The following is a 25,529-nucleotide window of genomic DNA, read 5'->3' as shown; positions in this document are numbered from 1 at the left end:
AGTTTACATTTTTATAGCTAGCTACAGAAATGTGTTCGTTTAAAAGTTGCGCATTTTTTGACCTAGCAAAATTCTTTGATAACTTTAGATGAGGTCCAGCTGAAGAGTGTACGTGCCAAGTTTCATGCAGATCGGACAAAATCCCAAGGAGGAGTTGGAAAAAGTAGGTTTTGCATATGTGGCGATTTAGCGAAGGAAATTTGCAGCAGAAGTGGTCGTGTCCTATGTCAGAAAACCCAGCTGTATTCAGGGAACACATGGATATAAGGTTTGCAAATGTGTTATTTGAAATATGGAAGTTACAGGCAAAACTCGATTGCATCCATTATAGCGCCACCTAGTGGAGTACATGTGCAATTTTTGGTATGGAAGAACTGTCATCTATTCTATATCTACCATATACATTTCAAAGCTCTCAGCATAATAGTTTGGCTGAAATTAATTTTTGGTGTTTTTTGTCTTCTAATAAGACACGCCCACATTGACCAGTCATGACCACTTTCAAGATATGGCCTCAGGATTGGCCCTACATCATACCGACCAAATTTCGTAAAAATCGGTGAAGCCGTTCAAGAGATAAAAACTTCCCATCTTTTCAGCGCCTCGTAGTGGCCAAAATTCGCCAAATTCAGCTCATCCCTTCCCAGTGTCATGGCAACCAAGGAACTCAAATTTAGTGTTAATAGCATTTAGTTTGACCGAGATATCAAACAGTTTACATTTTTATAGCTAGCTACAGAAATGTGTTCGTTAATAATTTGCAAATTTTTTGACCGAGCAAAATTCTTTTGATAACTTTAGATCAGGTCCAGCTGAAGAGTGTACGTGCCAAGTTTCATGCAGATCGGAAAAAATCCCAAGGAGGACTTAAAAAAAGGAGGTTTTGCATATGTGGCGATTTAGCGAACGAAATGTGCAGCAGAAGTGGGCGTGTCCTATGTCAGAAAACCCAGCTCTATTCAGGGAACATATGGATATAAGGTTTGTGAATGTGGAAGTTACAGGCAAAAACGCGACAGCATCTATTATAGCGCCACCTACTGGAGGACATGTGCAATTTTTGGTATGGAAGAACTGTGTCCTATTCTATCAATAGCATATAAATTTCAAAGCTCTCAGCATAATAGTTAGGCTGAAATTAATGTTTGTTGTTTATGTTGTAATAAGCCACGCCCACATTGAGCAGTCATGACCACCTTCAAGATACGACCTCAGGATTGGCCCTACAACATACCGACCAAATTTCGTAAAAATCGGTGTAGCTGTTCAAGAGATATAAACTTCCCATATTTTTAGGGCCCCCTAGTGGCCAAAATTCGCCAAATTGGGCTCATCCCTTCCCAGTGTCATGGCAACCAAGGATCTCAAATTTGGTGCATTTAGTTTGACCGAGATATCAAACAGTTACATTTTTATAGCTAGCTACAGAAATTTGTCCGTGAACAATTTGCGCATTTTTTGACCAAAAAAATTCAAAATTCTTTTGATAACTTTAGATCAGATTGAGCTGAAGAGTGTATGTGGCAAGTTTCACGCAGATCGGACAAAATCCCAAGGAGGAGTTAGAAAAAGTAGATTTTCAAGTTTTTGTGATTTTGCAAAACAACTTTCTAACCGGAAGTGGGCGTGGTCAATCGCAAAGTGATTCAGCTCCGTATGTCGTAAATTCAAAGGATTTTGAATGTACAACATACGGTTTGGGAGTTATAGGCAAAAACGTGTTGGCCTAGGTTATAGCGCCCCCTGCAGGCGGATATATGTAGTTTTTTGTGTCTGAGATATTCGCAGGAGTCTGGACCAACCCTCCAAATTGCACCGCCCTCCCTTGCACGGTTTAGCCTGCAGCACCACTTTTAGCCAGAGAAAAATAAAAATAAAAATCTTTACAATTACAATAGGGTTCCCTCGGCCCCTCAGGCTTGGCCCCCTAATAATTAAAAGGCCAACAATGCTTAATTGTTCATGATTAATTAAACCAGTCTCATTCAGTAGGTGAGTAATGTTTTAATGTTAATGTCTAGTCGTGATGGCCGGTTCGAGGAGAGAAGGCAAAGCAGCACAAGATCTCCTCCTTCTTTACGACCGGTGGGGTGACTGGGGCTAACGATTTGACCCCAACGGTGGAGCACTCTGCCTCTGAGGCCGCTCCACAGCCTGCAGAGCCCGAACAGGCCGCTGCATGTAACAGTAACACTGCATGTGGTAGCAGTAGCACCACCACCACCACCACCAGGGCACATGCCCATCACCGTGCTTCAGGTTGGAATCCTGAATGGGCTGCGAAGAAAAAGTATAGTCCCTGGCTGTACAAGACAGAGCATGGTGAGTTGAAGAGAATGAAGTTAATTAATATTGAAAGACCAAATAGTATGCCTATGACTAATGTAGCCAATAGATTTTTACTGTCTAAACATAAATGTGTAGTTCATGTCTCATTTCAATAAATAAATACATAAATAAATATACATAATTATAAACACATATAAATAAATAAATGCAATTAAAACATTAAAACATTAATTAATTAATTAATTAATTAATTAATTAATCTTTTCTTTTTTTGCCGAGAACGGTTCTCGGCAACCGTTCTCGGGTTGAACCCCCCCACTCACCTCCCCCCCCGGCCAAAGTTTTTTCCTGCAGGAAACCCTGTCTAGGCAAACGGTTCACTGATAAGGGTACTTCAGATTATGAGCCAAAAACACCAGTCTGTCCACAGCCCTTTTTAGATAGAAAAGGCGGCACATTTGCCCCAAGGTTAGGGAGGCAATGTGCAGCCCTGTCATTCTAAAATATTCCTCCTTTTCCAAAAGCCACCTCTGGGGTCGGTGTCAACATGTGATGTGACGTGAAGCTCGGCTGTGAACGGTAACAATGAATTTGTCTTCAAAATAAGAGCGTTACATTTTACCCCAACGTAGTTTAGAACTGGGCTCTTAGCGGGGGGCTTTTAATTTGAAAGTAGCGACCGTTCCTAGCTTGGCGCTAGCTAACAAGCGGACACAACAATCATCTGAAGTACCGGTAGCTTCAGGGACTGGAGACGCCTGCATTTTCTCTCTGCCATCACGATGCGCTGCTAAACTGTTGCAAGGAGGATGCTAGCGAGAGGTCACGTGATCACGTAGGCCCACTAGTGTGTGACTGAATCCTGCCATGCTACAGAGAGCGATGCTGCACCGTGTATGAAGTGGATGTGAGGAGTTTCCGGGTGCGTTTCAATATTTTTGGCGAAGTAATTTAAATACTCGATAATGGAAATTTGCACCTCGTCAAAACAACAATGACGATATTATCGCAAATGTTATATATCACCCACCCCTAATGGACAGTGCTATTCCCTGCGTGCTGACTGACAGGCGCTCCATTTATTCTTTGTTTTGTTTGTTCCTCTTTGTTGTGTCCTTAGGTACCATGAAAGGCGCTATATAAATAAAATGTATTATTATCATTATTACTCTCATCATCATCATCATCATCTGCCAGTGGCTTTGCAAGACATGTCTGAGGTAAAAAGTGAAGCATGCTTAAAGCTTAGTGTGAGAATATTTCGTCCAGAAAGACAACAGAGTCTAATGTAAGTTAAAATGTGTGATGCTACTCTTTAGTTTAGTATTCCAGTTGATAATCATACAACTGTATAACTGTATCTAGCATTCTATGCCACACTACTTGACACGTATTCTATTGAGCACCGGGCAAACGCATTCTGTTCCACTCTTCCCCTCTAGATGACATAATCAATTCCTCTATGCCCACCATGTGTTCTATGACAATATTCTAACCTTCTTCTTGGTGTTCCATTTGGCAGTGTAGGCTGTGTATTCACTGAACACAGAAGAAATCATTTTAATATGATATACGCTTTGTAACATTTTTGTACTCAGTTACATTCTATTCTATTCTATTCTGATACCATTTATAAAATTGCAGTCAATCCAGTTTTAACGAACTGAAGCACAGTTCAGTTGGTGAAATGAGATAAATCGCACTTATTTTCTATGTTTGTCTGAAGTTCTCTGTTCTCTGGCTCTTTGCTGCTGTATTGTGCTGTGATCTGGAGCTGAATGAGTTAAGTTCTGTGCAGTGGGTGAACTCAAAGGAACTGGTGTTCACGTGGCTAAGCCGCTGTTGCTATGGGAGAGAGGCCAGACAGAGGAGAAAGAAACCCCTCTCTCTCTGTCTCTCTCACATTCCCATTTTCGCTCTCTCTCGTTCTCTTTTCCTCCTCCTCCTCTGCTCTCTCGTTCTCGCTCTGCCAGAGAGCCTGGCTGGCTGGAAAACCAAACGACTAATGAGAGTACACAGCTCTCGCTCTCTCTCTCCTTCTCTTCATTTTTCAAATAACATTCCCTCTCTCTTTCGCTCCTGCTCTCTAAAACATCTCTCTCTCCTCCCTTCATCCGCCCATCTCCCCCTTATTCTGTCTCTCTCCATCGTTCTTTCTCTGTTTCTCTCTCATTTCTTCGTCTCTCTCACTCGCCCTCTCTGTAATATCAGAAATCTAGCCAGTGAGTCATGCATCAACAGCACAAGGCCAGGCTGAATATGCCAGAGCTTTTGAATGCTATCAGGAATTAAAGTCAAGATGCATTTGAAGACCAAAGCTAAGAAAAGAAGCACATATATCACTACGTAAATATAGCTACCAAAAGCAGTAAGCTACTGATGAGACAGGAAAAAAAACAGGACACTAATTGTTAAAGGACATTAAAGTCCGTGTAAAGCAAATTCAGCCATTTTCTTCTAAACACATTAAAAAGGTCATAAATATATTTCCTTAAAACATGTAAAAAGCCATTCAACCATTTAGAATTAAATTTTGGAGCTAGGCTCACAAACTGTGTTTCAAAATTTCTGTGTTCAGGATTTAATGGGCGGGTCAGTAATCGCGGCCATGATTTGCATAAACCCTGCCCTGCTGCGGAAGTGGTATAAATACATTCAGCACAGTGGTTTTTCCGTTCGCTCTTGAGTCTTGTTTGCAGCTAGCTAACCAGTCAACCAGTCAGCTAAACAGTCATGTCCCCTCCACATCGCTCGTGCATCTTTCCTGGATGCCCCAGTGTGCAGGGTAACGGCGCCGTTAGCTTATTTAAGTTTCCAACGGACGACAACGTAAGGAAACGGTGGATCGATTTTGTCAAGTGGAGCTAGAGTTTGAAATCACCACCATCACCCGTCTCTGCAGTGTCCACTTTACCCCCAATAGTTACAGCAACTGTCACCAGGTAAAGTCTGGATATCTGCAGAGTCCATTGACGCTGGTCAGTTGGGCCGAACCGACCCTCTTCGTCCCCGGCTTGCATCCTCCCGTCCCGCCAGGGGCGGTTCTAGGGGGGGGCCAAAAGGGGCCAGTGCCCCTGTAACTCTGAGTCTGGACCCCCCCCTTATCCTTTTTTCCGGGTCGTATGCGCCCCCTTACAAAAAAGCCAACCTGGCCCCCTTATCAAACTGGTCTAGAACCGCCACTGCGTCCCACCGACAGCGCATGCTCTCATCTCCGCCGCCCGCATTATGTGCCCGCCTGCTACCGTCCCGCCGACAACAGGTCTCTCATCCTGCATTACGTGCCCACCAGAGAGTGTAAGTAGAGTTTAGATTCTCTGCCCGAGCCCGACCCTGACCAGACCAGGACCGCGGGCCGATATTTCCCGTCAATATCCTCGGGCCGGGTCGTGCCGGCCCTTGATCAAGCATTTGTGTGTGTGTGTGTGTTTTTTTTTAATAACTCAAAATAATGACTGTATTTCCAGCTACAAAAGGCACATCTCTCTCCTCCCTCCATGTTGTTTGTGCCGCTGTGTGGTTTTACACGTGAGTGAGTGTCCTCGTGCTGAAAATGTGACTTCTCGCGCACGTGTCGTCACTCCCCAAGACGCAAGAAGAAAGCAAAAATATATATTTTTACTAAGGAAAATGACAAAAAATAATAGTAACGCACAGTGATTTGAATAAGTAACTTTAATCTGATTAGTGGTTTGGAAATATTACCTCGTTAGATTACTCCTCACTGAAAAAAGTGGTCAGATTAGACGCATTACCGGCATCACTGCATGGATTTGGCTCGGGTCGGGCCGGGCTTGATTTCTTTTGGGCCAGATCTAAGCTCTAAGTGTAAGTATGTGCTTATGTAAGTTATAAATATTGTACATTTGGGCAATTAAATGCATTTTGCTGAAGGTGCAAATCCTGAAAGTGATTTTACATCGTGCATCCTGTCATGCCCATGTAATGTTAGCAAATGTTATTGCATTTAATCATGACATGATTTGGCCTCATTCCCTCAGCAGAGTCAGTCTGACAGCACAATGATAATCTACAGGTAATATTTTATGTGCACCAATATAGCTATGATAAGGAATTATATGTAGACTGGGCTTTTACGTTTGTGTGTAATGTAAAACATGGACTGTGAGGAACGAGGCTGAGCACTATCAGTGTCTGACTCAGAGTCAGTTTCTGGCTCTGATGGTTCAAACAGGTCGGGCTGGGTCCTCCGATGATACTGCTAGCTTCCATTGTTACTGTAGGTTATGTCCTTGTACAGTACACAGAGGAGGCTCCCCTCCCGCGCGTGGGCGTGGTTCCAGCGCCTCTAACTGACACGCCCCCAGCATTTCACAGCAGGAGGAAGTGCTTGTTTTTCCATGATTTTGAGACCTAATTTTATATACTTGGCAATTTTTTTAATCTTTCAAATTTGGCTCAGTGGTCAGTGATGCATGTCTCTGTGGTGTGACAAACTCATAACACAAATTTATTTCTGCTTTACACGGACTTTAAGGTCTGTTAAGTTTAGTAGAGATATGATGTCCAATGTACAGCCATCTCTCCACTGAATTCATCAGGTTATGCAGCACACAGAAAACCATCACAACATTAAAAAAGGAACACGCAATAGTGTGGTAGCTTAGCTAACTAATAGCTAACTATTTCCATTATCACTCTAACCCTGATTAGAAGTGGGTGCAATTCATCGATGTGGCGATGCATCGTGATGCGATACGATTTGGCATCGATTAATTAACGTTGATGCTTTGCCACAAGACCGGAACAAAAACATGTAACCGGACCTTAGCGCGCACGCCGCCCGGACTGTTTAGTGAATTTTAAATTTTATTAACCTCAGTATTCTAAGATTCTTTTTTGTTTAAATAATCATGTGTCAACACTGTTCTGTTTTTGTACTGTTCTGAAGTGGCCATCAGGCGTCAGAGCTCTCACAGAGCGACCACACGAGCATCCACTTGTGGTGATTGTCTCATCCCACAATGCAAGACTTCTTTCTGCCAGTCTGCTCTGTCTGTAAATGGGGCCAAACTCAGGAACTCTCTACTCACTGAGTTAAAATTAGAGACCAAGTAAAGATTTTAACAAAGGACTCAAACAGTGGCTAAAATCTAATCAACAGTGCACACATGAATAGTTCTTAACTGGTTTACTGCTTGCTCATATTGCCTTTGCTTTGTTGCCTTTTTATGTTCCTCATTTCAAAATTGCTTGTATTTCTTTGACTTCTTTTTCCCATTGTTTTGTTGCTGTTTTTTTTTTTTCTTCTTTTTTTCCTATCTTTGTCTGGTCTTTCCTTTTTCCATTCTTGTTATTTTAATTGCCCTATTTTCTAATTGCCTTATATTTTCAAAAGCTGCCTATGGACAAGTGTAAAACACTTAAACAATGCATCTGGTTTGTCCAATGTAATTGCTATGTCCATTTCAAATAAACATTAAATAAAATGAGTGGGACCACAACAAATGGAGCAGTAACGTTAGTTTCTTTACAAAATGGCAACAGCTGTAACAGCCCGCTAGCTGGTATTCTTGCACAAGAATGTGTGTGTCCCAGATTCTGGTGATGAAGAGTCTGGTGAAGACCAGTAGCACAATGTGGACATTTGCCTCTCTCACACAACAGGAGGATGTAGGGGGACAAGAGGGAGGGGAGGGAATATGGGAGGACAGTTTACTTTAAGATGAGTCTGAGTGCCACTCTGCTCTACTGTGTTTGTGTTGTGTTCACCTCACTGTACTGAAGCTCCAGACTGAATAAGTTCAGTTGAATTATGCACTTTTGTTCAGAAGAATGCAATTTGTTCCCTTGGAATATGGCAGCTTTTTGTTAAGTTATCCTATCCATATTCCAGTAAGAATAAGTTTCCATTTTCCATTAAATAAATTTGATGGAAGTACATATCTTGTTTACTTGAATTAATGAACTCATTAAATCCAGGGCTTGACTGTTCTCAGTGTTTTCCGCCAATAGAGGGGTCTCTCATGCAAGTGGAGCTTTCCCTGGTCAATGTTAAAGGAGAACTTCAGCCGTTTTTAACCCATATCCCTGTTGATCGAGGTTACCGAGTGCTGTCATTAGGTAAAATAACGAGAGCATTTGGCACAATATTTACTGAGCATCAGAACGGCAGCTAAAGCGAACCTATGGGGGCAGACATAACCAAAAGTGAAACTTAAGGATGTCTGCCCCCATAGGTTCGCTTTAGCTGCCGTCCTGATATCTGGTCAATATTGTGCAAAAAATTAATGTTATTTTTCCTACTGACAGCACTCGATAACCTCAATCAACAGGGATTAAAAACGGCCGAAGTTCTCATTTAAGTAGGTCAAAGTGCAAATGTTTACATAGTCATAAAATAACATTTTAAATATTTATATATATATATATATATATTTATATTAAATAAATACAAGTCAAATGTTCAAAAAACCTTGTTATTTATTTAATGAGTGTAGTTTTAGAGGAACTGAGTTAATTGATAGGCTATTTATTTACAAATGTAGCCACAGATGAAGTCAAAATCAATCTTGTATGGAAAAAAGCATTAAAAATCGCAATAATCGAAGAATCGAGGCACTAATAATCGAATCGAATCGACAATCGTTAAAATTGAAGAATCAAAGCTCCCATAATCGAAATCGAATCGAATCGTGAGGCACCCTTGTTGGAACACCCTTAACCCTGATCCAACTCGCCTCGCTTGGAACTGTTCTTCGTGGGTTTCCTATGGTCAAAGTTGTGAATAGTACCTGGTTCTTTTTGGGTATCACATCTATCGAGGTTCCGAGGGAGCTAAGCCAACACTGAAAGGTGGAGTGATAACAGTAGCCGTTTTTAGACAGGGCACCAAGCCGCCAATTTGCCCGTCCTTTTGGTGGCTCGGTCCGCGGTTTTACACAGACGCCGGCGAATTGGGGGTCTGTTTTGGTCCGCCGATTTGCTGCCTCGGAGGGTACACTTTTTGCCGCCTTGCCTGCTATCTAAATCCGAGGCGTCAATGTGCTGGCCCCTGCGTGAGATGGGCGGAGGTGACGATGACGTGCACTGTTGTGTGACCCACAGCCGGGGAGTTTAAAACCAGGAAACAGCTGATCACAGCAGTCAGTTCATCATTTCTTCCGCGGACATTAAGATGAGCAACTGGACAGCCGCTGAGATCCAGGAGATGCTAGCATCTCCTCGGTCTCTGTACTCACGGTCGCTACTTTCAAATTAAAAGCCCCCCCGCTAAGAACCCAGTTCTAAACTCCAATGGGCAGCAATGTAAAGCTTTTATTTTGAAGTCAAATTTGTTGTGATTGTTCACAGCCCAACTTCGAGCTTCACGTCACATCACATGTTTATGCCTACCTCAGAGGCAGCTTTTGGAAAAGAAGGAATATTACACCTCCGTTTTTTTGGAGCAAATGTGCACCTTTTCTATCTAAAAAGGGATAGTGAGAGAATCTACAACCAGTCGTCTCATTGTCTGTGCTCCGATTCATGTTTTCTTTTGTAGCAATCTTCTGTGTTGCTGCCTTCAGCCTTTACTGAAACAAAGTCTTTTGTGTCCTTGGTTTGACAAGCAGCCACATAGTGAGGCAAGAATCAAGAACACCATCCCTTCATTATTTATTGCATTCAAGATGATGTCAAGGCAGTTTCACCCAACATCATAATGACAATCAACAAGAATCCCGACTACCTGTTGGCTGGGATCATGAAGCTCATGAATGTGCCAGAACAATGATATGAAATGTCCTATGAACGTCAACCACTGTTATCAGTTAATGTCATCTTATTTGTTAATTTGATGAATCAACACAGACAAATGTCTTGATTTGTCCATCACCTATGTAGTGCTTATCAATACTAATGTATTTAGACCTTTTTCACACGTACCAAAACAATCTTTTTTTTCTCCGTCTTCCTTGGCATCGTTTCAAGAATATTTGCGTCCACAAGGATCCACTGAAAATGACTCAAAACGCTGTAGTTCATATTCCAGGCCTATAGGTGGCACTTGAAATTCACCAAAAACGGAGAAGAGACGGAGCATGCGCATAAAGCTTGCGCGCTGTGTACAAGCAGACAGTAGAAGGAGAATCTGAAACAAGAAGAAGAAGACGAAAATGGCTAGTGCAAGGAAACCAGAAGCATTTGTGTGGACCGATAATGAGGTCAAACTGCTGCTGTGACTCACACTCGACTACAAGGCGAGTAAGTTGCAAGAAACTCGAACACAAGCAGTAGTGCGTCATTGTTGTTGTTGTTGTTGTTGATATGAGACGTCACAGGGTTCAGCAGGGTGTGGCGATGGCATCATCGTTTTGGAAAGTATGCGGATTCGCCATCCACACAAGAACAGGAGGGCTGTGTTTTCTGATTTTTCCACCCTGAGACCCGTTTCCAAAAAAGTGCGTTTTCAGTCGCTGCGTTTTCAGGATCCGTGTGGACGGTCGGCCAAAACGATGCAATACATGTGAGCAAAAGAGCATCTTCGTGTGGATGGCCTCTTAATTTAGTCATGTTTAATACCATACAATACAGAACAAATCATTGGGTTAAAGTCTAATCAGTGTGAAAGCACAGTCTGGGACAGGACCGTAGAGATCAGGAGCTAAGAGAAAATGAGAGGTCAGGGTGGACTGGAACAGGACAGGACTGGTAGAGGAAAACATAAACAACAGGGCAATACAGAACCAAACAGGACAATGCAGCGAGAAGAAAACAATGGGAGAGGGCAGGGAAGAGGGTTCAGTAGCTATGACACAATTAATCTAATAAGCCAAGTGTCTGTCTATAGTGGTAGCAGTAACACAAGCCACTGCCCTGAGGACACGGGGACATCACTATATACAATTAATATTACTAATCATGGCCTTCACTGCCAAATGTTCAGCTGATGCTGTTGTATTTCTTTTTGTTGCTTAGAAAGAACAAACTGTTCTTGAGGACAACAGAGACCCTGTTTGAAATTCAACAGGAGAGACTTTAAGCTGCCTATTGTCATTCATCACCCTGTAGTGTCCCACTGGCACAGAGAAATCCTGTTATTATAATGAATTAGTTGATGACAAGATTAAGCGTATTACATTACAGGGTCAACTGGTGTCAGTGAGGACAGCAGAGAGACACATCACACTGACAGGTAAGGCAACATTCCATCAGCCCCAGCTTTCTCCAACAAGGTAGGAACAAGTAGTGATTACAGGTTCACCTCAGGGGTCGGACAGCAAGTCCGTCCCAAAAATAGGAACATTACAAACAGCAGTAGATGACATCTTGTCGTCTACTCAAAAGAAATGATACAGCCAACTACATGGACATGTATGAGCTACAGTTGCTTGATCCATTTGGGAGATGTTCCAAACTGAACAAACACAACCTCCTCATTACTGTCTACACCAAAATAGCTTCCTTCACATTCTTTGGCAAAACAGTCTAGTTAGAGGGCCTGACTAGTTTTCCCTGATAGCAGTGTTTGAAAATATACAGGACAGCTCTGGGTCCAAGATGTGATTTATGATTGAATACATCAATTAATTTAACAGTAGAGTCATCTTGGGATTTCAGGAGGTGTTAGTAGAGAATGTCACGTGGTGGTCTTAATCCCATACAACAGGCTCTTCCATCCAGACAGCAGTAGAAATATGGTGGGAACGCCAACTATCTGTGCATATTATACAGAGTCTCAGCAGTGGGTTATCAGCTTCTCTATCTCAAATAAGTGAAGTCTGGATTTCAATCAGAGCGGCTGTTAGCACACAGGCTGTCTAAGGGCATTATGGAGATAATAGCAGTCAGACAGGCTGAGGTTTACTCATTCCATATTCAGGATGTAGCCCTGTCACAATCTGGTTGGGCTGCTTTACTCACTCAATGTTTACTGAAAAAGACTATGGGTATACTGTCCGATAACCCAAACATAGTTCAACACAGTTAACAATTACAAGAGGAGGATTATCACATTTCAGTGGTACAATACATTCATGTCCCATTTTTGTCCACATTGGCTGCTTGTGTTGTGCATGGTGGCTGCATTGCTGTCGCAGTGTGGCTCATGCCTGCTTTATCTATTAACATGGCGCTTGCTTTGATAATTATTAATACATATGATGACTTGATTTCCCTTTTCCTGTTGAAAGAGCGACAGAGGGAAGAGAGGGAGGGAGGGAGGGAGGGAAAGAAGTGCACAGGGAAAAGAAATCTGCCTTTCACCTATTGTGTGTATTCTCTGCATGTCTGTGACATCTTCTACAGATACAGACATTGAAACTTTAGCGAAATGCTGCAGTGATGTCGATATGACAATCTAATTGTTGTTTTTCCAAATCTCTAGATGAAGCATCACTGCAGCCTCACTTGACATGAGCGTAAGAAGCACTAGGCACTCAGGTAGTGTGTCTGCTCTAACCTGTAGACATGGACGCCCAAATGAAAAGCAAGAAGTTCTGCCACACACACATGCTGCACATGCATCCAGTGTATGCAGCCTTTAATACACTATCTACACTATTGATTCATACTTATCTGGAAAGTCGTTGTTTTGCTCACTGTGCTCTGACATCATTTTACGCTGCAGAAAATGCCTGACTTATCCCCTTCCCTCAAACATGAACAGTTGCTACACCTGACTAATTGGACCACTTATTCACTGCCACTGGGGCCTGGCATTTTTTTGGTGAAAGAACATTGGGAAAGTTCTGAAATCATTGGCAAATTATTACTAAAACTTATCTGGTCATTTGCTCTTTAGTCAGTATGCAAAGGACAAGGGGTGGGAGAAACAATCGATTCTTAGATGCATCGTGATGCGAATGGATGATTCTGAATCAATTTACAAAAGTCAAAAATCGATTTTCTAAATGTTAATTGACAACATAATGTTGACGGAACGCAAGAGGTGGAACTGGTAATTGCATAAGTGCAGTGCCTGGACAGTCGATGGCATGCACATAACAAAAAAACATGAGATGGCTGAGCACAACATTCAACCGGCATCCTCTGCTTTAAAAGCAAGCGTGTGGAAGCATTTTGGCTTCTATGAAGTTAAAGCGTATAAGGACCTGGACAAGAGCCACACCATATGCAAGTTGTGTTGAACTAAACTAAAATATTTTGGAAACACAACAAACATGAGAAACCACGTTAAACATTTCCACCCAGAGGAGGAGGAAAAACAATTGGTTGTAGTTGCTTCCAACCAGAGGACCATCGAGCAAGTGATATCAAATTTTCCACCCAACTCAGAAAGAGCGAAGCCAATTACAAACTCTATTGCAACTTTGATCGCCATGGACTTGCGTCCGTATTCAGTCGGGCTTTGTTGTGCACCACTTGCATTTCAACACGTTGTGCAAGAGCATAGCATTGGGATATGCTCCCTATTACCCATAACAGGAGGATTTTGTGATAGAAGTTTTATTCACATAGAGTTGACAAATTAATCTGTTTGTTTTTTTTATTATCAATGCCCAAAAGTAGCCATGTTTTAGTATGAGAGCTGATACATAGGTCCATAATATGTTGAAATGCAAGCTGCAATGATTATTGCATTGAAAGTTTTTTTTTTTTTTTTTTTTTATAAGCTACAGTATACTGTTTTTCTCTCAGGGATATGCTCATTGCCTGTAACAGGGGGATTCTGTGTTCATAGAAAGTCATATCTATTTGTGACAAAGAAAAACCTTTTCTTTAATAAAATATTAGAGAAGGTAATTAATCTGTTGATTTTCTTTAATGATCATCACAAAAGTAGGAAGTGATTAGCAAACTCTGAGGAGCAAACTCAGATTTGATTTGATATTATTATTATTATTATTATTATTTGAAATCATGCATGGAAATGTACACAAGAAAATTGTTGCATCGAGGTGCATTGATAATTGGTTTAGAATCGAATAGTTGACCTCTTAATCGGAATCGGAATCGAATCGTGAGGTGCCAAGAGATTCCCACCCCTACGAAGGACTGGACTGATCCCTTGTTAGGCGATGGCTTACTCAAACAAAAAAATCTTGCTGTAAAGTGAAAACCGAGGCGATTAGATGATGTCAGTTTATGCTGGGCCAATTGAAAGCCAGAGTGGGCATGGTTTCACGGAGACGGACAGTCACAGAGCAGAACGAGACAGAAGTTTTGGCGCTTTTGGTCATACAGATTTAAAGCATCGTTTACAGATGGGCTTTGTGGAGTCCGTGGGCTTGCCCTTATTGTCGGCTCCGTGTGTCTGCTTTTTCAACAAGCCTAGGACAGTCGGCAGGAGGAGCACTCATGCCACTTTCAGCTGACAGACATGCGGACTTGTTCAAAGAGTTCAAAGAGCTGCAGGTTAGCGATAGATGACATAAACATCCCCCGGATGGAAGTCAGGCGAGGTTTTTGTTGTGACATGACAATAGGGCTGGGTATCACCAGGTACCTCGCGATACGATACTATCACGATATTTTGCCCACGATAACGATAATACCACGATACAGCGATTTGCGATAATTGATATACTGCAAGGAATTTCATCCACGATACATCACGATATCTTTTTTTTACATTTTTAAGTAGCGATATTTGGCACCAGTGTATCGATAATGTACCTCAAGACGAAATATCGCGATATATCGTAGTATCGATATTTTGGCACACCCCTACATGACAAGCGAACAATTTTCACCATCAGAGTTGCAGGAGGCAGTCAGGGGTAAAGCTAACTGTTTAACAGTCCGATGTGGTTCCACACATCTCTGTATGCAAACTCAACGTTCACACTGGTAACATGGACTTTACCATAACATGCGCTGGAGTTCACAAGTATGCTGATCAACAACACCACTTATAATTTATCTATTTTAAGTCAATCAGTACTAGTAATATAATCATAGCATGTACATTTGTGTCAATAATTTATAACAAATAAAATTGTAGTTAATGTGCTGTTAATTTTTAAGACACTTGTCTTCTTGGATACAGGTACAGATCATATTTAAGTTCCACATTCTGTCATCTAAAATTTATGCCATTACTTTTGATGATGTTTTATTTTTCCGTCGTGGTATCGTTTCAGTATCGGTATCAGGATATTTTAGGCAGGTATCGTACCGAAGTCATAATTTTGGTATCGTGACAACACTACAGTCTGTGGTCACAAACTTATAAAAACAGTTTGATGGCACTTCAAGAGATTGAATAGATTTCTTATGCATCTCAGTTGGAAAGCTGTGTACGTTGTTACTGACACCTACATTGTTACCAGAGCAACATATACTCATAGGTTGATGTTGTTTAGCCACACAAATCGACACAAGTGTTTGGGAATTAGTAAATTCAGTACCTATCAAGTCTTATGGGTGTTCTTTTGTCCCATTTGTAATAGACATGACGTATTGTTAGCATTACATGCCTCTAAAATCCGAAATTGTATTGCAGGCTAGGGATGACAGTAGAAGTAGGGGAGCACAGTAGAGCATTCACGTCTGAGACAGTCCTCCAAGAACCACGGCAGCTGTTGAGTAGTAGAACCTAATGTATTCCCAGGGTTATCTGGGAAGCCTCCAAGCCAATAGGAGACTTTATGGCTGCCGTATGTAGCACTGCGATGTAGCACAGCTTTAGTTTAAGTGCACTGTGTGTGTGTGTGTGTGTGTGTGTGTGTGTGTGTGTGTGTGTGCGTGCGTGCGTGTACGTTTGGTTTAAGAGAGATGGGGGAAGGGTGCATCCATTGAGTAATCCAGCCAGCCCATCCTGGCTTCAGATTACATTTTCTTTCCTTAGGCAACAGAAAACAAACCACTTACACTCTGTGTATCCAGGTACTGTGCTGCCCAAACACCACATAACTTTGATGTCACATACAGCAATACTCTAGTTAACCATGTGAATATCAAGTTGGTAAATAAAGACTCTGGCACAATTTTACATGAATGGATGGCAAATGGACTGTATTTATACAGCTGTTCTAAACTTAGCAACCACTCAAAGCACTTCACAAACAAGCCAGTATTCACCCATTCGTCAGGACAATTCCAGCCGTAGAATGAACGGCTAGGACCGCTCGACCTACTTAGCCACAGCCGCCCTCTTGCACCTTACTTTAATCTTCCTGATTGTACTGAAATTCATTATTACAACCACTAGCCCCTTTCACACAGAGAAGCCGCATTATCGCCAAAGCGTTGGTTTGCCAATTCTCTGCCGGTGGTCATTCACACATATCCAGGCTAAGCTGGTGTAAAGACGAACAGGTGCTGCGGCTCCTAAAGAGGCGTGGCGGTGTACGTCATGATGATGACATCCATGTGTTATCAAGGTGTTTCCCAGTGTCCTGTCAGTCTCCCACGCCGTCTCCAGACAGTTATGCGATATAATCATATCGACGCTCTTATAATGTGTTGTGATTGAGATCCTGACCCATCAAACATCCTGGAAAGTGTCAAAGTTACGTTTTTCGCTCTAAATTACATAACTACCATTAGTAAACTTGATGCTGTCTGACTCTGTCACTCACGGAGAGGGACGAACACTTCTCTGCGTACAACTGTGGTATTTATTTCCTCATATAAGCTGCCAAAGAGAGTTACAGTTACTACGTTACTTTTGTTAGGTCATATAACGTTGCTTTGTGGGACATTTCTCTTTATTTTGTTGAGTGAGGGACTTGTGTAGTTATCAGACTGTATGATCGCCACGCCCTCGATACGTGACGCCAGCTTATCCGTTCACACTGGTTCGGTTCGCCATTACTGCACCTCTGATACTACCTCCAGAGTCATATCAGCGCCGAAGCAAAATTTCAACCCTCGCCGCCTCCGAGACAATCACACAGAAGCGGAGAATTGCCACATGACCGCAGGAGGTGTGAATGGGGCTACTGTTATGTGCTAAAACACAAATCTGATAAACAATAATAATGAACTACCACCTGAGTCTATTTTGGAAGTTAATTAAACATATTTGACTCCATGTCCCCTGATACTATACTATGTGACTTAGACCCACAATATCAAAACTTAGCATATGACAATTCATTATCCATTCAGCTCCTAAACATGGCACACTGGTCATATTTTTACACTTACCACTTGCAAACTGAAATATTCACTGAACATCATTTAAAATCATTTCAAATGAAGTTCATTCTTTACCCAAACAAATGGTCTAACTAAATCAATATTATATGTCTGCAGCGGCCCAACTGTAGCATCGACATTAGAGGGTGAAAGCTTCTCTCCTGCTATATTTATTCTCTATGTCTCTGGTTTGTGTTTGTACTCTAAACAATGCTGCTATTCACAAGCCAACACACACTTACATACAGCTTAGCAACGTTTCTAAACTGAGTGAACTGCCGCACTGCAACAACCACGCATGGATTCTGTATGTGGAAGGTTCTTCCCCGGTCATAGCCTGTTATTTTCTGCTGATTAGCCACACAGAGATGAACCTCAGGCCACAGCCCTAAAAACAAACTAGCAGCACTGCTACTGTACACGTACACACAAACACACACACGCAGCAGACTGTAATGGAAAACAAAGCCTCCTATAGGCAATGACCTGGCTGCCCTGCGCTTTCCATTCATTGTGAATCCAGATGAGTGTGGCAGTTTTATGGCTAATGTGGCAGCTTAGATCTGCTGCTAAGCTTTTTATTTTTCTTTCAAATTGCATTAGTGTCCCTTAAGTCCCTCAAAAAATGTATATATACATTTACACAAAATATTACATTGTAATTTCTCTTGCATATGCAAGAGAAATTACAATGCTGTTTAATGCTCAGTATTTTGTTTTGTATGTTACTGTTACTCATCTCAGTTTCAATGTTCATCTCAGTCTCTGTTGCTGTCATTTGAGCTCCTCTCTCACATATTTTTCTGATTGAAACTGTTCCTGCAGTGCCAAAATTGGGTCACTGCAAAGGAATTTACAATGGCATTAATGGAGTTCTGTATTTTAATACTTTCTTTGCATTCTTTAGGCTAATTGTTTTTATGCAAGCACACAAAGAGAAGAGCATGTTTTCTTTGTTTAGAGCTGAGCTATATCAAGTTCTATCAGGTTCATCAGGTGGAGAACAGGGATGCAGCAGCTCAGGAAATTGGTTAATAACCTTGTGACAACACCAGTCTTACATCAGATTACATCAAACATTTGATACTGCACCTTCACAGTTAATGCATTTAGGTGAACAGGTGAAACACATGTTTCCTTTCACTATGGATAAGTCATAGGAAATGTGTTTGTCAGTAAGTAAACACTTACAACTGTAATTAATAATAACTATGACTACAAAAGACGACAAGCATTTTTTGGGGGTTTCTGACAGTGGATCAGTTTGAAACATTGCAGGGAGTAATGGAAAAAGAGGGCATAGCCACAGAGAGCTGTTTAATTAAGATCTGCACAGCAACTTCTCAGTGAGCTTTCAGACTCATCCTCTTGCCTTTTGAGTTGACAACAAATCCTTTGCATTCATCTTGATGGCCAACTTCACTCTTGCCATGTTGTAAGTGATATGTGACTCTGCTGTTCTGTGCTGCAACTCTGCTGCTGCTGTATGGAGCAGACACCTTCAGTATTGTACCACCAAGTATCAACTTAAAAAATCAGCAAAGCGACAATGGGGGCGGTGAGCAAGTAATGTAACACCGTTAATGCCAACTATTGCAGCAAGTCTAGTGGAGCACACTCAAACAGTGAGACTAAGTGGATTGTAAGACAACAACTGCATGATTGCTACAAATATAAGTGGTATCATTTCTCCTAGATCAAAGGCAAACAAAACTGAACTGACTCCTGTTCACATACAACTTTTTCAATATCTTTCATAAATGTTTTAAAAAAAGCTCTATGTAACAAATTGAAGCAATTTACATGTATTAATCACACATTTATTGGCCATATCTGAGTGGACTGTAACATGACGTGAACAATGAGACCTTCCCTGTGTCTGCTGGTTGCCTATACAAGCCTGTGGACAATTTGTTGAGGTTGTTTAATGCTGCTGGACTGTCCATTTCTTTGTGAGGGACTTGAGCCAGATTTTCTGTGAAAGTGTATTCAGCATATTCTTGAGTGCCTGTCTCTGCCCAGCTAACAGAGAGCAACGGCAGGTAATGCAGAAATGGAGTTGCCTAACATTTAATGACTGGCTTCCAGCACAACACAGATGTTCCAAAGAGCCCCTTTAAGATACAACAATTGATAACAGGACTGTTATGCTCAACCTGCGGTTCATCCTATCACATACATTATATCATATTCACTAAGCAGTTATGAGCATTATGCATTATGTGGACTAAGGGCTAGACAATGAAGCTACTCAGCAAATAGATTATCCCAAAAGAATAAATAACAGTATGTACAGTTGGGCTGCCTACAGTTATCACTAATGTGACCCTTGTCACAGTACAGCTTTTACTGCCATTTTAATCCCAGAAATGCTTCTAAAGCAATGAAGCAAAATGCATCAGTAATTCAAATACTATTTACCTGTCCTCATTTCAGTTGTTCAGCCTACATCCACTCTACGCCAGTCAAACTGTTCTAATCTATTATAGGGCCACCACAACACTAAATGGTCTGATGTAATAATAAAAGGATTATAATAGTAATAATAATAATAATAATAATACATATGATCTAAGAAGAGGAAGCAAAAGAAGGTGGCACATAACCTGCCACAGACAGAGCTTTCCAAACTGTACAAAAATGTCACTGTATCTACTCAGAGGGGTCATTACATGTAATAACCCCAGCAGAGGTATAATTGCACTGTCCAGTATTTTCTGTGGTGTTTATTGGCACGGCAACATTAGCTACATTATACATAACTCTACACTGCAACGTACAGTATAAACTGTTAATCTTGGTTTTCTGCTCAAAATTAAAAATCTTATTGTATGCACAGTGATCATGAAAAGTGTGCAGTAGGTAAGGAGGTATGAAAAATCATAATGTGTATATTTGCTTATCTACAGTATTGAATTCTACTGTATTGGTGTTAGCAAAAATATTCTATATTACGTTAACATCAAGTTTCCTGTTTGTCAGGTTCAACCAAAACAAACCTTCTGCTTTCTTAACTTGGGGTCATTGTTACAGATACTAATAATAGTCCAATATTGTAAACCGTGACACCGTTCTGAGACAGTCACATCACTGTGAAAATCTCACAGTTAATTCAAATTATAGTCAGGGTTATCAGTTGAAGAGCACTCAATTATCATTAAATTGCTTGTATATCATTTAAGACAAGGCAAATCAGTAAACCTTCCTGAATGTAAATGTTACAGCTCTCTCTTAGGATTTTTAGCAATTTAAGAACAGTCTGATGAGTTAATTGTGTAGCTAAAAAATGAATTGTGATTGTCTTATAAGTTACCAGCCACTGTGAAGGATAACCCTTGCTGATGGAGCCCCAATATTTCAGGCTGAGCTTGACATAAATGTACAGTCATACTTATTGACTTGTTTAATCTGCTTTGTTTTTTCTACTAATAATCTAGCTGTGAGCCTATAAGGAGTGAGCTATTCCAACCCAGTACACTCCTGCACTACTGGCCTATCTGACCACAGACACTTGACAAAGGCCTGACAGCTTGGTTTGACACACTTCTAATCTAATCTCCAATCCTCCTTCACTGTATTCACTCAGTTAGTTAAGCCTCTTGCTAATGAGACTGTGCCCCATTGTATGGAATTAAACCATAACACTACCTACTGCCTAAATCACATCACACACAAGGACCAATTCTACAAGGGAATTAGGAAGCTGGGTGCATGTTTGTTGTGCGTATTAAACAACTACATGCAATATGCTGTGTAGACAAGGGGACATGTAATTACACATGCAAGAAGTATTTAGTTATGACAATGTAGTCCGACTCACAGAAAGCAGGCTGTTAGTATAGGCCTTCTATTGGCTGAATATTTCAGATAAGTTCTCCTTCCCTTTACACTATCTGCTTATTATTAATTAGGCTAAAAGATGGCTGCATGATTTGTAGATCACAAACACTGTGGTACTTGTGTTTTCTGCGATGTATCGATATATGAAAACATACAAGAATTTCTTCCAGATAACTTGTAGAACTTTATTTAGTAATAATTAGTCATTCTAGAATAATGGCATGAACGGTTGTGGTTCCCTATGCATTATAATGGGGGCGGGACTTGATAAGCTTTGGCTTCTCCCGCTTTTCCCTTTCGGCCATGTGTATTGTATTATTTGAACAATGATGAAATGTGATGTTTATGAATTGACATGCCCGAAATAAACAACATAAATAAATAAATGTAGGACCTGCATGTCACTCATAAGCAACAAGCAGCTCTCATGTATCCGAGAACCTCTAAATTGGACTAAATTATGCCATAGGACACAAACTTCTCTTGTAGATGCATATGTGTTCAAGTTGATTTGCCTTACTTGACACTGCAGGTCCTGTGATGTGACAAGTTGGGCAGTGAGCAGTGACAACAAATTTGTCTTCAAAATAAGAGCTTTACGTTGCACCCCATTGGAGTTTAGAACTGGGTTCTTAGCGGGGGGCTTTTAATTTGAAAGTAGCGACTGTGAGTAGCTTGCCACTACAACAACAAGCGTACACAACCAAACAGCTACAGAGACTGAGGAGACATTAGCATCTCCTGGATCTCAGCGGCTGTCCAGTTGCTCATCTTGATGTCCGTCGGTGAAGTGATGGACTGACTGCTGTGATCAGGTGTTTCCTGGTTTTAAAACTCCCCGGCTGTGGGTTGCAGAACAGTGCAGGTCATTGACACTTCTGCCCATTTCACGCAATAGCCGGCACATTGACGCCTCGGATTTAGATAGCAGGCGAGGCGGAAATAAGTGTACCCTCCGAGGCGGCAAATCGGCAGACCAAAACAGACCCTGAATTTTCCGCCCTCTGTCTAAAACTGTGGACCTAGCTGCAAAAAGCCAGTATAAAAACGGCTATTGTCATGCCAATGCTAAACTGTGTATTATGCAGCCCTAATTAAAAGCCCCAATCACTGCATGAAACAGCGACAAATCTCTGAGCTACAAACCAACATGCTGAAATTGGCAAGTTTTGGTGAAGATATCAATCATGCAATTAGGCAGATTAGTGGTTGTTTTACAGGGACTTAGTCGTTTTAATGCCAGGGCTCACATCCACACATGCAAAACAAGTTTGTACTGACACTATTTTGCAAGTGCACCTTAACAGCATTCTAGGCTTAGTTTCACCCAAAACGATTGTGATTGTTCTACAGAAATACAAACAAGCCAGAGATTTTCTCCCCTATTCCAGAATGATTCAGTTCAGCCAAACCCTTCTCCAGTGCTAAAATCATGAGGAGATAGGTCTGGCTATGCAGGACTAATGACACTGCAGATGTATGAAATCATCCCACCTCAGTATTCTTGTCATAATACAGACGATTTGATATAAATGCAGAATAAGAGAAAGCTAGGAAGCTGTGAAACCTGGAAATTATCAGTCTCTATCACATAGAAAACACCATGAGCAGTCACAGACAAGCACAAAGGACCACTGACATGTATGCTGGCTTAAATATATGTTTTACTATACATACAGGAAAAAAAATGCACAAGCACCGGACTCTCACTGATGACTCGTAAATGTAATCATTCAAAAGGAATGGCCCATACACCATACATACCATACACCTATGATTATTTGATGATAATATCTGCTGGAAGATGTAATATCTGATGCCTTACAGTCTTCCATAAAAAGCACCTATGTGCACCGAAATCACACCAAATAATGAGATCAGAAGTGTGTTAGGGTTTGGCCACTTATCTGCATAGGCAGATTGAAGGATTGAGTGAACAAAAGAAAATGGGTAACAGGCACGCTGTACAGTGAGACAGGACTGTGTATGTGCCAGCCAAGGGCTTGTCAGAGCAAATATTTCATTGTTTGCTGGTTTTGGCATGTTAACCCATTATGAAAATAGATCTTTTTTAAAAAGGAGGAGGAAAACTCAGACAGATATATACAGACTGCAATAAATACACATGTAGTAGCAAATGTGTTTGCTCCAAAAGTCACTATTACATACGAGTTATCTCGGAATTGTAGACAATACTTCACATGAGGACAAACTACCCATTGTTCAGCCTGCAGAAAGCCAGTTTTATGTTTTTACAAGTCCCAACATTCCTGCGCTCCTGTCCAAGTCGGAGGCTTTTTGTCAGGCAGACGAGGCTTTACGGTCGATCATCAAGCTCAGATAACGTGGATTGTGGCCAATAACCACGAAGTAACAGGGATCATCTATCGTGAAGGCTGTAACGGGATAAATGCAGGAAGCCAACCTTACTCCCGACGTAAATTAAAGCATTGACCGGCTCGGGACTTGAATTCCTACACATGATGTTAGAAATGCAGCCGCTGTGAGCATAAACAGGTAAATCAGGTTAAATCCAGGTGTTGATGAGGAGATGAAGCTTTTCATCATGTCTTCTGGCTTCAACACGTAGAGTCCAGACATGGAGCCCACTGAGGGTTAACCATCCTCAGCAAACATGGACTACTGTGTGAGCTACATTAAACGCTTCACGGGGTCAGGTAAATTTGGAGGTGTTCGTGTACGTAGGTGTGAGGATTCGAGTCCTGTCTGGAACGAGACTAGTTTTGTTTGCTTTCCTGAACCCCTGCTGGCAGCCTGCCTCCCGTTAACTCTCCTGCTCAGTGCTCAAATAACAAGTCAGACTCACACACGACACATCAGATAACACTGACAGATAGGTTGGGTGAATCAGTGATCAATTATGTGGTATGACCACTGAGCACAGGCAGACAGCCACATGAGAGTTTCCGCCTGTAACATCGCCTCGCTGGCTAACAGCCACCAGCCACAGAATTTACCGTTTGCTTTGCATGTAACAGACCGAGGAGCAGGACACCGTCTGCGCTTTCCTTACCGTCAGGTCGGGATTGTCGTTGTCACGGTGGTTAACGGCTCGTATGACCCCGGACCTCCACGGCCACCGACCGATGTCGCCAATTTCAGGCGGCTCGTCCCCGCTGACACATAGGAACCGCTTCCCGACCAGCTCCGGCCGAGCCTCGACTGCCATGGCCCTGCGCTGGTCAAAACCCCCCTCGAAAAACTTCCCAACAACGACGCCCTTACAGCCCTGTCATTTACGACATGAACCCGCTCTGAGGAGTCCAACAGCAGAAAGGAAATAAAAGGAACGCAAAGTAATTCGGTGCTAAGCGCTGATAATCGACCCGGGGGATTTAAATGTAGCAGTCTCCACCCGCTCGAGCGTCAGTCTCTTTTCTTTCAGCGTGAAAAAACCATGGAACACTGAGCCGCATCACCGCCGACATCCATACTGGTGTTTCTCCGCTGGATCCCTAGGCATTGACGGACCGCAGCACGGTGGTGTCCCTCCGCTCAGTTCAACCTCAGCTTCTACTTTCGCAGAACGGCACCTGAACGGCTCCAGAACAGTTCGTACTTGTTGAGGTGCCACGACTACTGTTAACCATAAGGTGCAGCAGCCAACCATTGCTTCTGTCACCAGCAGTGTTACCAGCAGTGCTGCTGCTGGCCGGCCCGGTCCGGTCCGGTCCACTGCACGTATCACTGCGACCGCTGTGAACAGCAACAGCAGCAACAGCTCAGCGTTACCGTGCTCTGACTACAGCTTATTATACTATATTATTGTATAGTTACAAGTCCACAGCCTGATTGTATTTGTGACAACTGAATATTGTTTTTATAATTCACACCACAGAAAGGAGAACGTGACATAGGTCCTCCGTATAGAAAGATTGCCTTATTATATCTAGTGCTATAACTATACTTCAGTTTAACCATGTGGGCATATTTTAGATTTAATTTGTCTTTTAATTAATATTCGCATATTTAATAATTTAGTGCTGGTTTAAAGTCCTTTTGTCCACTGAGATTTTAGTTGCAGCTTTCTTGCTCTACTTACAATTGCAACATGTGGCACAATGTGTCTGCATGTGTGTCCTTTGTACACAGAGGAGGCCGTGTAAAATGGCCATGTGCAATGGCATTATCAACCCTCATTGGACCACCTTGTGCAAATAACAGTTCTATGAATGAAATGAATGATAACTTAAAAGTAAGGTAGTGAAGTAGTAATGCTTACAGATCACTGAAACTCTGTGTGTAATCCATAACAGTGAACATCAAGTCTGCATGAGTCTTTGTCAGTTATTGTTTGAGGAAAAGCAAACCCTACTAAGTCTGCATTAGTT

The 25,529-nt window shown here is 41.7% G+C and overlaps 1 protein-coding gene across 3 annotated transcripts in view; it reads right to left on the bottom strand.

Moving 5' to 3' along the window:
- The window catches only part of jmjd1cb (jumonji domain containing 1Cb), a 224,342-nt gene that overhangs the window by 185,146 nt on the left and 13,667 nt on the right, over positions 1 to 25,529 (bottom strand). For 2 of the 3 annotated variants that reach the window (XM_030400880.1, XM_030400881.1), the window contains exon 1: positions 24,212 to 24,833. The exons of the other annotated variant lie outside the window; for it this stretch is intronic. In XM_030400880.1, coding sequence (XP_030256740.1) covers positions 24,212 to 24,367 — 156 coding nt within the window. In that variant the 5' untranslated portion in view covers positions 24,368 to 24,833. Of the gene's footprint in view, positions 1 to 24,211; positions 24,834 to 25,529 lie in introns of those variants that run through there. 3 annotated transcript variants of the gene reach the window in all.

Source organism: Sparus aurata, chromosome 20 (assembly GCF_900880675.1).
Source record: "Sparus aurata chromosome 20, fSpaAur1.1, whole genome shotgun sequence".
NCBI classification, from domain to species: domain Eukaryota; kingdom Metazoa; phylum Chordata; class Actinopteri; order Spariformes; family Sparidae; genus Sparus; species Sparus aurata.
The sequence above is the reverse complement of the archived record's forward strand: the minus strand, read 5'-3'. Positions and strand labels throughout refer to the sequence as shown.